The sequence below is a fragment of the Marmota marmota genome, unplaced genomic scaffold, assembly GCF_001458135.2.
Source record: "Marmota marmota marmota unplaced genomic scaffold, marMar, whole genome shotgun sequence".
Lineage (NCBI taxonomy): Eukaryota > Metazoa > Chordata > Mammalia > Rodentia > Sciuridae > Marmota > Marmota marmota.
The window spans coordinates 59,335,756-59,352,261 of NW_026000174.1; the positions used below are offsets into that span (position 1 = coordinate 59,335,756).

General features: G+C 35.7%; 1 protein-coding gene across 1 annotated transcript; it reads right to left on the minus strand.

The window, feature by feature from the left end:
• Positions 1-4,903: 4,903 nt before the first annotated feature.
• On the minus strand, positions 4,904-11,857 carry LOC107159577 (olfactory receptor 1030-like). The gene is made up of 2 exons (XM_015506170.2): positions 11,262-11,857; positions 4,904-5,840 (listed from the first exon to the last, which is right to left on the minus strand). The coding sequence occupies exons 1-2, from the start codon at positions 11,855-11,857 to the stop codon at positions 4,904-4,906; spliced, it is 1,533 nt and encodes a 510-aa protein (XP_015361656.2).
• Between the last annotated feature and the right edge of the window lie 4,649 nt (positions 11,858-16,506).

The window sequence follows — 16,506 nt, forward strand, 5'->3', positions numbered from 1 at the left end:
CAGTGCTGAATAGCCCTTGCACTCTGCAGGTCTTGTTACCATTGCACGCAGATGGGTTTCAGGACTGGTCTTTCTTCTCAGCTACAGACTCTTTACCTTCCTCTGGGGCTTGGGGATTGTGTTGCCAACTTAAATTTTGTCATTATTACCAGGCTACCTGTGTTATCCTACTTCTCGCCGTCGTCACGATGCAGGATGCGAGGCAAGGCACTGCACTTGAGTGATCCCTCAACGGACCTCAAGGAAAGCATGTCCTATTGCATGCGGGTTTGAAGTCCACGCCCCGCCCTACGAAAAAAGGCGTCGGCTGATATGGGATCAGGTCTGGGGAAGGCGCCTCCTTAGGACTGAACCATACATTGCAGCCACTTCTGCACAGTGGGATAGGACCTCTACTTTCGCCTGCATTGTTATATAAAATAGAAGGGGGAACTGTGGTAAGCCATTCTTATAGACCGTGGCCGCCATTAGAAGATGGCGCCGGCTTCCACTGTGGCCTGTGATAAACAACTCCTTTTATGGAGAGTTGGCGCGCAATCCCTTACCACCCTATGAGAGAGATCCACGTAGCGGCTTAGGATTGGGATGCGGGGGGCTTTATTAAGCTGTGCTTGGGCGTGGCGGGCACAGGCGCTAGAAGATGATACATGACTCAAGGCCTGAATAAACTGCTGAAAGAAGAATCCTGTGTCGTATTTTCCCTTGCCGGCGAGGGGTCGCGACAATTTCATGAACCACTCTAGACTTGCAAGTTGACCACAGCAATCATTTTTCTTGACAATCACAATTTCATTGAATGCTTTTCTTGAGTTTTCTCTGTAGAAATGTTTTCGAGTATATTTACAATTTTTCATATTTGGACAATTTTGTTTTCCTGAAACATATATATCATAAACATAATTATACATTTTACATTTTAATAAATCTTTATATTTTGGGTGTTTTTAGAACTAGCCAAAAAACATTTTGATTTGAAATTTAGCTTTCTCTGTGAATTTAGAACATATTTACTTTCTCTAACTTAGGTATTCTCACATATAAAAAATAAATTGTAGCATCTACATTCTAGAGATAATTATTCACTACAGTAAACTTTCACCATTCCAATAACACAGCAAGGCAGAAATGAATCTTCAGAATTTCACAATGAAGACATAGGCAGTATATTTGCCCACCTGAACAAGTGAATCTGTTCATTTTTTGTATATTTGTGACAAATTGGCATATCAATATTTTGGATGTTTTTGTGGACTGGTGGTTAAGGCAATAACATTACAAGTTCTAGGCCAGCCTCAGCAACTTAGCGAGATCTCAAAGTACAAAATAAAAAGAACTGGGGATGTGGCTCAGTGTTAATGCTCCCCTGGGTTTGGTCTCCAGCACTGGAAAAAAAATAATACAGGCAGTATTATTGTCCAATTGGAGAATGCATTTGTTTATTTATTTTTTCATGTTTATGGCAACTGGTGTATAAATGTTATGGATGTTTCTTCTTATAGTTTAGAAAAATGTCACAATGCCAGAACAACTTCAATTATTGTGTCAACTGGGTCCTCATATGAAGACACAATTACATATTTTTTTAATGCCAGTAATAGCAGTGAACGGAGTTCAGGAGAGAAAGATTGTCTTAGTCATATGAAAGATACAAGATAATTACGGCATTATTATTAGTTGATAATAATAGTATTATTATGAATCTGGCTCAGAAATACTATGACTTTAATCTGCTTCCAAATATAAAGGTGGATAAAATATATACATTTATATGTTTCTACAATCATAAACACATCTTCATATGAACAATCCATGCAAAGAGTACATATTTATGTAATAAATATACTAATTATTAGTTGCACTTATTTTATCTAAATTAATTATCATCACTTCGTTGTTCACTCAGTAACCCTTCAGTAACTGGGCACCCAAATTTGTACAAATTCTCACAGAGGTTCAGTAAGAAATCACATTAATTTTCACTTAATTTTAAGTATATAAAACAGTGATATTAATTATAGGCAGAATGTTTTACAACAGATCTTGGATAAGTAATCATCTTGCAATTAAAATTTTATACACATTGGGCAGGACATACCCATGCCTCCAATGTACAGTCATTGGGGCTCCCCTTGTCTTCTGTGTTTCTATGTGATTGACCCTTAAATATATGCTATACAAGGAGACACAGGATTTGACCTTCTGTAACTGGATTCATCCGTGTTGTCTTATAGAGTAGACTCACCTTGTTTTTAAAGAAAATAATAATCCACTGTATTTACATACCATAATTACTTAACCACTCATTCACTAGTGGTAGCTTGTGTTGTCTACATTTCTTGGCTATTGTCAATAATGATGCCATGACTATGAAAATAATGACCTTGATTTCAATTTCTTTGAACATAAATACAGAAATAGAACACAAGACAGTTCTCTTTTTGTTTAATTTTTGGGGAACCCCCATGCATTTTCTATAGCTATTGTATCATTTCACTTTCCCACCCACTGTGTGCAAGACTTCAAATTTCTCCACACCCCCTCAATTTATAATCTCACATGTCAATGTTTACTGTCTGTAAATAAAATACAGCAATATCAGGGGAACTACCAATACTTAAAATACCAGTCAAATAAACTGAACGTCTTAAGTTTATTTCAATCAAATTACAGCTACTAATAAAGTAGTTATCTGTGGATAATATTTGCTAAAGCTTTAAGGAGACAATGTTCATCTTGAGCAAGGCTATTTAAGTTTATATTTCTTACCTAAGCAAGAACAAAAATGCTTGACAGTTTATGTTGAGGAATTGTAGAGTATATCTCTTTAGTGAGTCCTCATATCCTCTGCTCCATGACATATTTTGTTCTTGCCCCAGTTTACCTGTTTCAGTGTCTGCACACATTTTGACTCAGCCTGCTTGTCCTCACTTCTCCCCTGGCAGTTGAGCCACCCTCTGATCATGAAGATTATGAAGCCATCAGACATGGAAGAAAATGGGACCATTCCTCTTCGCCACTCAGTCTTTCTCTGTTCTGCTACTTTTATACTGTGTATGACACATATGAACAGAGTGTTAAAATGCAATGTGTGATTATTTTAACATAAATTGAATTTATAGAGAGTGCTCACATTCCACAGTATTTTTGAGACACTGAGTTGATCCCCACATTCATAAAGAAGTCTCTTGAAAGAATGAAGTGGAGCCAGAGTGAATGGAGGTGAATTTATTTCCAACTGCCCTCAGAAATCATAAGACACTATGATTTGATGATTCAAAACAGAGAAGAAAAAATAGGATTTTATGAAAAAAAAAATTCCTAAGAAATCTGTGATATCCTTTTCTTCAGGCTATATATGAAAAGCTTGAATATGAAATGATTATTGTCTAAAACACAGACATCACTTGGTCTTGGTTCATGGAGTAGCTACATCTTGGGAAGAGATGCACGGACAAGATTGTCCCAAATATACTGTGACCACTATATGAGAATCACAGGTAAAGAAGGCTTGAGCTTCTGCTCTGCAGAATTCATCTTCAAGATAACAGAGATGTGGAGAAGGAAGCAAGAATCATCATGAGGCAGTTCAGCTCACCAGAAGTGGCCAAAGACATGTGGGTAAGATCAAGAGAGTTTCAGGAGGAGTGAAAGGTCACAGAAAACTGACTGATCACCTTGAGTGGCAGGAAAAAACTGGAACCTAAATCCTTTGTGAATAGCATCATTCATAAAGCCTCAGGATAGGTGAACCACACATGGAATGAAGAGGTAGGCAGAAACTTAACCGACATCATGTGAAGATAAAACTATGATTAGTTCTGTTTTATGACTTGTTTCTATGTTTAAATAGCTTAACAACTGAAGTCAGAAAAATAATTTAATAACATAGATAAAATATTGACTCAATCATATGTCAAAAGCAATCAAATTTCCTAAGACCAATCAATGGAATGTAAATTGAAGTATAAATAAGTTAACAATATGAAAAACAATAAAATTTTACAATTTAAAAAGATGACTTTAAAAGTATAAAATCAAAAAATAAATATTTTATATACATAGTACATATTAAAACATGTGAAAAGAAAACATTTATATCTTTAAGAAAACTTTACAAAAGAAATATGAAAAAATATATTAAAACAGGAAGAGCAAAGGAAAGTTATTTTCTCATAAGATAAATTTAACTATGATATAAACAAAGAAACCGTTATCCATAATGCATTTTACACTCATATATCCATATATTTATACAGTTGAAAGATGAGGTGTAATATATTTACTTATAATGATTATGAACTAGTTGAATAGAGGTCCATTATTGATAAGAATGCATACTTGTAACAAACACAAAACCCTTGTAAGGTAAATTTTATATTTCCATCAAGCATCTCATGTAAGAGTATATTATTGGGTTAGGAATAGCATTTGAAAGATATACCATAGAGGAATAATCTTTGATACCTCCTGAAGGTTTTTATTACCACATAATTTTTATAAAGGATAGAGGAAACTTCCCAATACTGTAGACACGTATATGGAAAACATTTGGAGAAAAGTCAGGCTACAAAAATCCAATGAGTTATTATTTCAATAGTATCTGATAATTTCAATTTTATAACTTAGTATCAGTATGAATACTATGGATAGAAGAATCTGCTCTTCGTTAATTTTATAGAATAATAGCAATACCTCTGTTCTAGTCATTAATTTATTTATTCTTTATTAAAGATCCACTGAAAACTTTAAACCCTAAATAACTAACACATAATTGTGAGTCATATATGTTAATTATAAATGCCAAGAAGTAAAAATGACAGAACGCAAATTGTTAAGTTAAGCAGATCATAATTTATTCAGATAACAAGGATGTCTTTGCACATTTTTGACCATGTCTAGCTTACTATGCAAACAATTCCTTCTTGATAACTTTCCTTATTGCCATTTTAACATCTTTGTTCCTCAGGCTATAGATCATAGGGTTTAACATGGGACTCACAAAGATGTAAAATACAGCCACAATTTTCCCCTGTTCCACACATGTCTCAGAAGGGGGTCGCAAGTACATACAGAACAATGTTCCATAAAACACTGTGACGGCCGTCAGGTGGGACCCACAGGTAGAGAAGGCCTTCTGCCTGCCCTCAGCAGAGCAGATTCGAAGAATGGCAGCAAAGATGAAAACATAGGAGATGAGGATGATGGTGAGGGAGCAGGTGAGGTTGGATCCAGCCCCCACAAACATGGTAGTCTCTTTGACATAGGTATCTGAGCAGGCCAGCACCAGGAGAGGGGGGTCTGCACAATAAAAGTGATTAATCTCATTGGGTCCACAGAAGGACAGACGAAGCATCAGGATGGTCTGGGCCAGACCATTTGCAAACCCATAAACGTAAGTAGCCGCCACAAGAGAGAGACACACATGCCTGGACATCTTGCTACCATATAACAAGGGCTTGCAGATGGCCATGTAGCGGTCATAGGCCATCACTGCAAGAATATAATAATCTGTGATCACCAGGGCAATCAGAAAGTGAGATTGTATAAAGCAGCCAATGAAGGAAATGGTTTTTTTCTTGGACAAGAAGTTAACCAGCATCTGAGGGGCAACAGTGGTGGCATAACAGAGATCCAGAAAGGACAGGTGGCTGAGGAAGAAGTACATTGGGGTGTGAAGCTTTGAGTCAGCTCTGATTAAGAAAATCATGGTCCCATTGCCGGTTACTGTGATGAGGTAGATGACCAAGAACACCACAAAAAGGACAGGCTGCAGCTCTGCTTGATCTGTCAGTCCCAGCAGAATAAACTCAGTCACCACCGTGTGGTTTTTCTTTAACATTCTGTTTTCTTGCCTTTGTATAAAGCCTAAAGCAAAAGTAATGAAGATGCATCTGAAAGCTTGGCAAACATGCATATGACATCTTAAATATTAAACTTATTTAGAACCCTTCCAACAATGAAGAGGCCATTTGTAAATGGATTTCTGTGAATCTTTTTGCATGTCTTCTGGTATTTGCAGAACTTTTATCATTTTGCACATACACTGGTGGTTTTAATGATTCATGATGGGGCACTGATTAAGGGAAATGAAACATATCAATAATTCTGAGACCCTGAGGGGGCACAATAATGAAAAAAAGTGTTTGATAAAACTCTGGACCATGAACACTCCCTGTAATTCTTTGTTATTACTGTTCATTTGCAATTTCCTTGACATATGCATATAAATGTTTATTTTCTTTTAAATTGTAATTTTTTTCTACAACATACCTTTGGATATGGTATCCTAAGTCCCAGCCATTAAAAGTTATCTGTTTTTCTTAGCTGAATAAACTTAGGGAAGTGAAAGTGAGATATGGTGCTAGACCCGTCCTGACAGAACTGAGATATCTTGCCAGCTTCTCCAAATTCAATATCAACTTCAACTGCTTCCTCAGCCTCAGCCTGCAATGCAAGCTCACTTTCCCCACCCTGGGCCACCTTAGGGAATCTCATACCACCAAACTTTTCTTTACTTATAACTTGGATCCTGATTTAATTTGTTTTGTGTATTTTTGCCCAGCTGTACAAATATTTGCTTTGGGAGAGAAAAAGCCAATCTTAGCTCTTTTTATGTACACAAGAATTTTATAAATATATACACATATATTGATATGTGTATTCAATAGAAAACATGTGCATTTGCATATGCATTCACCTACATTGGTGTTTTTAAAGATTCATGATCAGCAGTATGTAAGGGAAAACAATGCACCAAAGGATCTGATGGAGCAGTGGGGGAAACAATAATTTTAAAAGGTTAATAAACAAAACAATAGACCATCATTATTCCCCAAATATCCCCTACTTGCAAAAGAAATTTTTAATGCTCTAAAATTATTTGAACACAGGTTCATCAGAATACAAAATATATATGTATTACATCATAACGAAATGATAATCATATTAATTATATAAAAGTGATAATACATAAAATATCATAAATTATGCCACGTCATGGTAGCTAATGTCTATAATACCAACATCTTCAAAGATGAGGTAGGAGGATGGTGAGTTTGAGGGCAGGTTGCAAAACTAGAAAAGACTCTGCCTCAAAAAAAAAAAAAAAAAACAGAAAGTACTGGGGATGTAGCTCAGTGGTAAAGTGCCCCTGGGATCAATATCTAGTATCAAAAAAAAAAAGAAAAAGAAAAAGAAAAAGAAAACAAACAAACAAACTAAGAAAAGTCAAATAATGAATTATATTTCTCAGCATTTGGGCATAATAAAAGAGGCCATTTATTGTTGTTGTTGTTTTTTAAATAACTACAATACCAATGATGTAAGCAGGTCACTTCATAAGACACTTTATAAAGTCAACATTCAAGGGTTCTTTTCCATTGCATTACCCCACACTGTGTTGTTGAAGATGATAAGATACAAAATGTGTCATTTAATTTAATGAAATTTTAAGTATTTTATGTTTTTTTCCTTTCTTAAACTCATAAGGTACAAGTGAGTTTTACCATTATAATTGCCAAAGAAGCAAATATGCTTTTCTTGCTCTGATGGAGTTTTTAACATCTTTATTTATTGAAGTATGTATGAAGATTCAAGAAAATAAACATTCCCATTCACTCACAGTTATGTGTTAGTTATTTAGAGTAATGCAAGCAGTGAATGTTCCAGATAATTTAAGTACAGTAATAGCATTCCTTATAGGCAAAATATTACATTTGAGTCAGGAAATTTCAGAGGAAAGCATTTGCAAGAGACATAAGTAGCCCTGGGAACACCCCAAGCTTTGCACTCCTGGATTTCATCTATGATCTCTCATATAGATGCTTCCTGCCACTGCTCATTCCTCCAAATCATCTAAAATTATCTAAATCATTTTTCTTTGAATTGAATAAAGATATTCTCTTTATCAAGCATTCACAGTTCAATTTAAAGTAAAAAAAATCAGGAAGTTATCTTCATGAAACACATCTGTTAATTTGCCTTTAATAATTAATGTAGATTATAAAACTAAAAGTGGTCATTTCTTAACCAAGAGGGCATAGAAATCATATGGTTCAATGCATATAATTATAGAGTAGTATTGGGAATTCAAAAGGAATTCAAAAGATTAGTTAATACTACCCCTTATGTTGCTTATCCTCTCAATGAGGCAAATGAGAACAAATAGGTTAATTACAGAGAGTCAGGAGACTATAACGTGTAATGGGAATTTTCTTTCTTACTTCCTGGAAGGAAATTCTATTTTTGTTCTTGTGACCTTAGGTAAATAATCAGTCTCTCCATGCCTTAATTTTCTCATTCATAAAAATTTTGTTAATAGCGACTCCTTCCATGGGAAGGATTTCATTTAGAAAAATATTTTAAATTGCATCTGGCCTGCAGTAAGCATTTGAAAGTTTGTATCTACTAGTACTATGGTGAAATGTTCAAGTCTACTATAGAACAACATCCACCATCAAAGATCGAGCTCTTGAGGGCCAAGGATTGTATCTAATATTGATTGTAGGCACAGTAACTTCTAGTTGAATGTTTTCCCAATTGGAATCAGGCAATATTCTCGATGAGATCGAAGTTCTCTTTGGTCTAGTTACCTTTCTCTTATATAAACACCACTTCGCTGTACATTTATTTATAAGTAACTTACTCTAAGAAGAATAGTAGCATTTTAATAGAGACACATGTTATTCATCAGATTAGGCTTCAACCTTGATTTATTTTATCAATTAAAATATTCACTTATGGATTCCAACATTTAAAAGAACCATGTCTAATCCTACCTTTGAAAGCAGATTGATTTCACAATGACAGCAACAATATGAAGAACATGAAAAACTTATACCAGAATCGTCTTATGTACTAAATCCCCAAGGCTCAATTATTTCTTGCAAAAATTTGTACAAATCGGTAGCAACCTCCACCTTTCTGTGATGAACAGCCTGAAATCACAGAGGACACGAGTTTTATTCCTGTCTCTAGGGAATCAAGTCTCCCAGGAATGATGAAGCAATGGGACTCACTATTTATTTTAACCAATATTGAATTAGCTAATAGTCTGAATATTTTCTGACCTAGAGAAATATGAAATTATCTTGTTCACACCGTGTAAAATAGAATAACGCATGGGAGAAGAAACTTTGGATTTCAGGTAAATATGAGAAGATCAAATTAATTGTCTTGAGCTGTCTATTTCCTGCTTTTGAGCCCTGTACCTTTAACTTTTTTAATAGGAACAGGAATTCTCAGCTGAAGAAACATTGTGTATTTGCAGAACACTGGGAGGCAGGAGACTCCCTCTCTGCTCCCTCTTTGCCACCTCACTCCCATCCAGAGGCATCGTCAATTTTTCTCTATCATTTTTAATTCCCACCTGGAGTTCCTTTGGTGTTTAGTTGAAAACTGATTTTGACGAACCAAACAAACCAGTAAGAGATCAGATGTGAACAGAAGGGAGAAGCTTCTCCATATCTTTATCACTTCCTCCTGTTTCCTTAAGAATGTGCAGTTGTATGAATATATTGAAAAAAAAATATGATCATCAAATCCTTTCATTATGCTTTAGCTAGTGCTATGTCAAGGCATGGTTCATTACCTATTGCATGGACATGTGAACTCCAAATTTCTTTTAAGAGTATTTGTTTTGTTTTGTTTTTGTTTGTTTTGTTGTTGTGGTTGCTTTTATGTTCCAAGATTTTATTAGGTTACTCCACCTACAAAAACAGATTCTGTATCTGTTTGAAAACACTTGGTCACAAAGTCTAGTATTTTATTTTATTTTTTTCAGATGCCATAGAATGAATTTTCTCAAATATGGCATATTCATACAATGGTCGTAATTAATGATTTCCATAATCTCTTTGGATAATTTTTACCTTGGAGAAAATTTCTATTTGTATTTTTAATTTATTTTGTCCTTTGATGACTTCTGAGGACTCTCATGAGTGTAAAATGGAGGCTTATGGTCTGCACCCACGATCTTCTGCTGCTCTCTGTTCTCTGATCTGCCTGGTTGCTGTCTGCTCTGCCATCATCCAGCACCTCAGGGTCACCTCAAGTTGATTTCTCCCTCCTGGAAGACACAGCTTGCTTATATTCCTGACTGACCCAGTTGCATCTCAGATTTTACAGAGATTTCAGACCTCCTTTCGATATGTGCCTTATCTCTGTTCAGAACTGACTGAAAAGTCTGCTGGGAGGACTTAATTTCACTTGCATAACACATTCAAGTCATGAGCTCGAATATCCATGTATGTATATGGCTAATACTCAAAAGCAATCTATTTATTTCAAATGAACAGGAAATGATGATTATTGAGTGAGGGAGGGTTGATGTGGTGGGCGATAAACACTCATCAAAAATATTCAATGCTCTTCTAAGAGAAATTTGACATTTCCACTAACAACCAATGGAAGAGGAATACATTGTATTAGTGTAAACAGTTGGAAGGTAGATCTTAAAGGAAAAATCTAAAATATACACAAAAAAACATTAATTACAGTAGGAATGTGGGAAGTTTCTGGAAAATTGTATGGAGGTCATTAAACACTACAGATACCTAAGTAATTGTCATGATCATATGAATTTGTACTTTACAGCTTTATAAGTGTGAGTACCATGGATGGAATTATTTGTGGGTTTTGTTTTGTTTTTGTGATAGGATCATCTTTTCTGAATTGGTTTTTATAGAGCAATAACAATGTCTCTAGGCTTAGCATTGAATTTGTTTGCTTTTTTTGAAAAAAATAAAAATTCACTGAGAAGGCACCATAAATTCCAAATAATAACATATAATTATAAGTCCAATATGTGAATTATGAAAGATGAAAAAAATTCAAAGACAGAATATAACATGCTAATTTAAAATGCTATTAATTGTGGAGATAATAAGGATATCTTTACATACCTGTGACCAAGTCTAGCTTACTAAGCAAACAATTCCTTCTTGATAACTTTCCTTATTGCCATTTTAACATCTTTGTTCCTCAGGCTATAGATCATAGGGTTTAACATGGGACTCACAAAGATGTAAAATACAGCCACAATTTTCCCCTGTTCCACACATGTCTCAGAAGGGGGTCGCAAGTACATACAGAACAATGTTCCATAAAACACTGTGACGGCCGTCAGGTGGGACCCACAGGTAGAGAAGGCCTTCTGCCTGCCCTCAGCAGAGCAGATTTGAAGAATGGCAGCAAAGATGAAAACATAGGAGATGAGGATGATGGTGAGGGAGCAGGTAAGGTTGGATCCAGCCACCACAAACATGGCAGTCTCTTTGACATAGGTATCTGAGCAGGCCAGCACCAGGAGAGGGGGGTCTGCACAATAAAAGTGATTGACCTCATTGGGTCCACAGAAGGACAGACGAAGCATCAGGATGGTCTGGGCCAGACCATTTGCAAACCCATAAACATAAGTAGCCGCCACAAGAGAGAGACACACACGCCTGGACATCTTGCTACCATATAGCAAGGGCTTGCAGATGGCCATGTAGCGGTCATAGGCCATCACTGTGAGCATATAATAGTCTGTGATCACCAGGGCAATGAAAAAGTGGAATTGTATAAAGCAACCAGTGAAGGAAATGGTTTTTCTCTTAGACAAGAAGTTAACCAGCATCTGAGGGGTGATGTTCGTGGCATAACAGAGATCTACAAAGGAGAGGTGGCTGAGGAAGAAGTACATTGGGGTATGAAGCTTTGAGTCAGCTCTGATTAAGAAAATCATGGTCCCATTGCCGGTTACTGTGATGAGGTAGATGACTAAGAACACCACAAAAAGGACAGGCTGCAGCTCTGCTCGATCTGTCAGTCCCAGCAGGATAAACTCAGTCACCACCGTGTGGTTTTTCTTTAACATTCTGTTTTCTTGGCTCTAAATAAGGCCTAAAGAAAAGGAATTAAAATTGTTTCTGTCTTTGTCATATGAGACTTCCTTCATATCTGATACTTCTCTCTTCTCTCTATCTTTGGCATGTGCCATAAGAAGAAAACCCAATAACCATGTGACTGATGTGTTAAATTAAAGTGTTATGGAGCTCCACAGTCAGATTTTTAAATAGGTCTCTCCCAGAGCTTTCTGCAGGTCTTTTCATATTTGAGGAGACTTTATATTTTTTCATGTCTTTGTGATATTTGTTCATCTACAATTTCCTTGAATGTGTGTGTATGAATGTTGCTTCTCCAAAACTTTAATTCTTTGTTTATCATACACTTTGGATATGGTATCAAAATGCCAGCCATTGAAACTTATGTACCTTTTCACAGTTTAATGAACTTAAGAAAAGTGAAACTGAGTGATCATGCACATCCTTCTAGAACTAGAATTTGTTTCCTTCACCCTCTGAACCCAAGATCAATTTAAAACTGTCCTTTTAGCATGTAATATATGGTAATTTTGTCCATCTAGTCTCCTCAGGTGGTCCTTATAACATCAAATTTTTCCTAACTTTTTGCCCAGCTGGAAAAATATAATTGTTTGGGGGGCAACAAAATTAAAAAGTAAGTCTTTTTTTTTTTTTAAGTCTTAGGGATGCTTTATCATTGAGCTGCATTTTCAGTCTCTTTTTTTCCCAAATCTAAGCCACACAAAGTTTCTAAGTATTTCTCTAAGTTTCCCAGGATGGCCTTGAACTTGGAATTCCCCTGTCTCAGCCTCTCGAGTTGACTGGATTACAGGTGTGGACCACTCTACCTGCAAAAAAGTAAATCTGAAACTGAAAAGTTTTTTCTCAGCAAGAGAAACAATAAGAGAGGTAAATAGGGAGCCTACATCATGGGAACAAATTTTTACTCCTCACACTTCAGATAGAGCCCTAATATCCAGAGTATACAAAGAACTCAAAAAATTAGACAATAAGATAACAAATAACCCAATCAACAAATGGGCCAAGGACCTGAACAGACACTTCTCAGAGGAGGACATGCAATCAATCAACAAGTACATGAAAAAATGCTCACCAGCAGTCAGAGAAATGCAAATCAAAACCACCCTAAGATACCATCTCACTCCAGTAAGATTGGCAGCCATTTTGAAGTCAAACAACAACAAGTGCTGGCGAGGATGTGGCGAAAAGGGTACACTTGTACATTGCTGGTGGGACTGCAAACTGGTGCGGCCAATTTGGAAAGCAGTATGGAGATTTCTGGGAAAGCTGGGAATGGAACCACCATTTGACCCAGCTGTTGCCCTTCTCGGACTATTCCCTGAAGACCTTAAAAGAGCATACTACAGGGATACTGCTACATCGATGTTCATAGCAGCACAATTCACAATTGCTAAACTGTGGAACCAACCCAGATGCCCTTCAATAGATGAATGGATAAAAAAAATGTGGCATTTATACACCATGGAGTATTACGCAGCACTAAAAAATGACAAAATCATAGAATTTGCAGGGAAATGGATGGCACTAGAGCAGATTATGCTTAGTGAAGCTAGCCAATCCCTAAAAAACAAATACCAAATGTCTTCTTTGATATAATGAGAGCAACTAAGAACAGAGCAGGGAGGAAGAGCAGGAAGAAAAGATTAACATTAAACAGATACATGAGGTGGGATGGAAAGGGAGAGAAAAGGGAAATTGCATGGTAATGGAGGGAGACCCTCATTGTTATACAAAATTACATATAAGAGGTTGTGAGGGGAATGGGAAAATAAACAAGGAGAGATATGAATTACAGTGGATGGGGTAGAGAGAGAAGATGGGAGGGGAGGGAGGGGGGATGGTAGAGGATAGGAAAGGTAGCAGAATACAACAGTTACTAATAGGGCATTATGTAAAAATGTGGATGTGTAACCGATGTGATTCTGCAATCTGTATTTGGGGTAAAATTGGGAGTTCATAACCAACTTGAATCTAATGCATGAAATATGATATGTCAAGAGCTTTGTAATGTTTTGAACAACCAATTAAAAAAAAAAAGAAAAAAAGAAAAAAAATAACTTGATTATGTTACCTTATATGGCAAAAGTGGTCTTGCAGATATAACTATGGTTCCCTTCCAACAAAGGAAGGTTATGAAAAGTGGGTTGACATAACGAAGTAAGGTCTTCAGAAAAGAGTAAAGAGTCAGAAAAACATTCTTCTCTTGACCTGAAAGAAAAAAATAAAATAAAATAAAATAAAACAGCTACTTTGAAAAAAAAACAAGATATATAGAGCACATGAACATTATTCATTTGATTCTGCACACAACTATATTGGCAGTATTAAAGACTCATAATGAAGCATGTAAGTAAAAACATAATGTATTAATAGGCTATGGTAGGATGGTAGGGGAGACAATAAAGCAAAGAAAGATAAATGAAATTCGAGAGTATTGGTTTGCTATAATTTTGCCTCATTCTATTTCTTGCAAAAAAAATTGTAAATGCTATAACAAACATATTATAGTTACCTTAAAACATAAACTATTCATACTTTACATCATACAGAAATAATAGCAATATTAATTATTATATAACTGAGAGCATATTTTGCATATCATAGAGTGTATCTTCTAACATTTAGGCAAGATAGAATTGACCATGAAGACCATCATGGAAAACTAATATTCTCCTTTGATGATGTGTACTCGGTTGAGTTGATGTTATATGACTTTAGTTTAGTAACTTCAGTTTCATGATGGAAACAGGTCACTTTGCAAAGCACTTCTTTAAGTTGACTTTCAAGTATTTTTGCTCATTGCATTATCCTATTCCACACATGAGAACTTTGAACTTAAGGGCCAGGGTAAGAAGATGCAAAACTGTCATCTAACAGAATGAAATATTTAAATTATTGAATTTTAATTATATTTAAACTAAACCTTTATTATTCTTTTAGGCACACAAGATCCCACTGATTTTTATCACAATAATTGCCAAAGAGGTAAACAGATATTTGTTGCTGAAAGGTGTTTTTCATGTCTTTATTGAAATGTTAATCAATATTGAAAACAATTAACATATCTATTTATTCTTTACTTTGAAGAATTTAAGTCATTCAAGCAGTAAGCATTCTAGATAGTTTAACAGAGTACTTTATAGTAAAGAGCTTTCCTTTTAAGAAAAAGTACCCAACATCCTCCATGATTTCTGTCAGGAAAACTCAAAGAAAAGCATTTGCAAGCAGCATAAGTGGCTCTGGAGGCATCCCAGGCTTTGCCCTCCTGACATTGACATTATTCTGAGACTCTGTCATGAGAATGCTTCCTGCTACTTCTCAGTCCCAGAAAGAATCTAAACCACTAGTCTTCAGCTTGAATAAAGGTATTGTCTCCTTGGCATGTTTTCATGGCTCAGTTTAAAGTAGAAAGATAAATTTGAAGAAGTAGCCTTCATTAAGTGTATCTTTTAACTAACCTTAAATAATCAATATGGATTTTAAACCCAAAGTGGCTATTTCTCAAACAGGAGTTATAGACATTATAATACACAATGCTTATAATTATAAAGTAAATTGGTGAACTTAGAAGGAATCATAAATTTTACTTAATACCACCCATTAATTTGCTTCTCTTGCATGAAACAAGAGAGAGCAGTGCTGTTTAATTATTGAAAGTCAACCAAGTAGCACTTACTGGAAGTTTGCATTACCACATTGTGGATGCACAATGTTTCTCTACTTCCTAGTTGTGTGGCCTCCAGGAAATTATTAATCTCTCTGTGCCTCAATTATGGTATTGATGAAATTTGGTTAGTAACAGTGATTGCTTCTATGGGAGGTAATTATATAATTTCAAGATATGTCTGGCATGTAAAAGCATTAAAAAATCTATGCCTACCGGTATTATGATGAATGAGGAAAGAATATTCTAGTATAAAATCCAGCCTCAAAGCACAAACTCTTTAGGGCCAAGAATTGTATCTAATCAGCAATCAGACAGACCAACATCTAGATCAGCATCTTCCCAATGGGAAAAGTCAATAATTATTGATGAAATTGATGTTCTCTTTGGCCTCATTTTCTTACCCTACAGAAACAACATTCTACTATACTGCCCCAGTCCGGCTGGCTGGGCAAAATAACCGGGGGGTGACGAACAACTTGTGTACGTTGATACAGCAGGAGTAGGAGCCGTTTATTGCAGGACAGGAGCAGTATTTATACATTCCACACAGCTTATCTAATTAGCATAAACTAGATACATCAGTCAACCAATAAGGAATCTCCACACTTAATGGCTTGTTTTTGTTACTTCTCAAACCACTCCCTCTGGCATTTTGCCAGGCACCATCCAGACTTTATGAACTCTAACATTCCCCTGGCAAAATGCCAGGTGTTATTTTGACTTGTTTACAGACTCTAACACTGTACATTTATTTATATGTACCTTGTTCTGAGAACTATAGCATCATTTTAATAAATTAATTTGCAAATTCATGAGACTAGAATCTAGCTCAATTTATTTTATATCAATTTAAATGTTTATTTCTGGATACAAAATTTAAAATATGTCTACTCCTACCTGAAAAGGTGGGTGGTTTCACAATGACAGGATTCATATGAAGAATCTGAAGAGTTT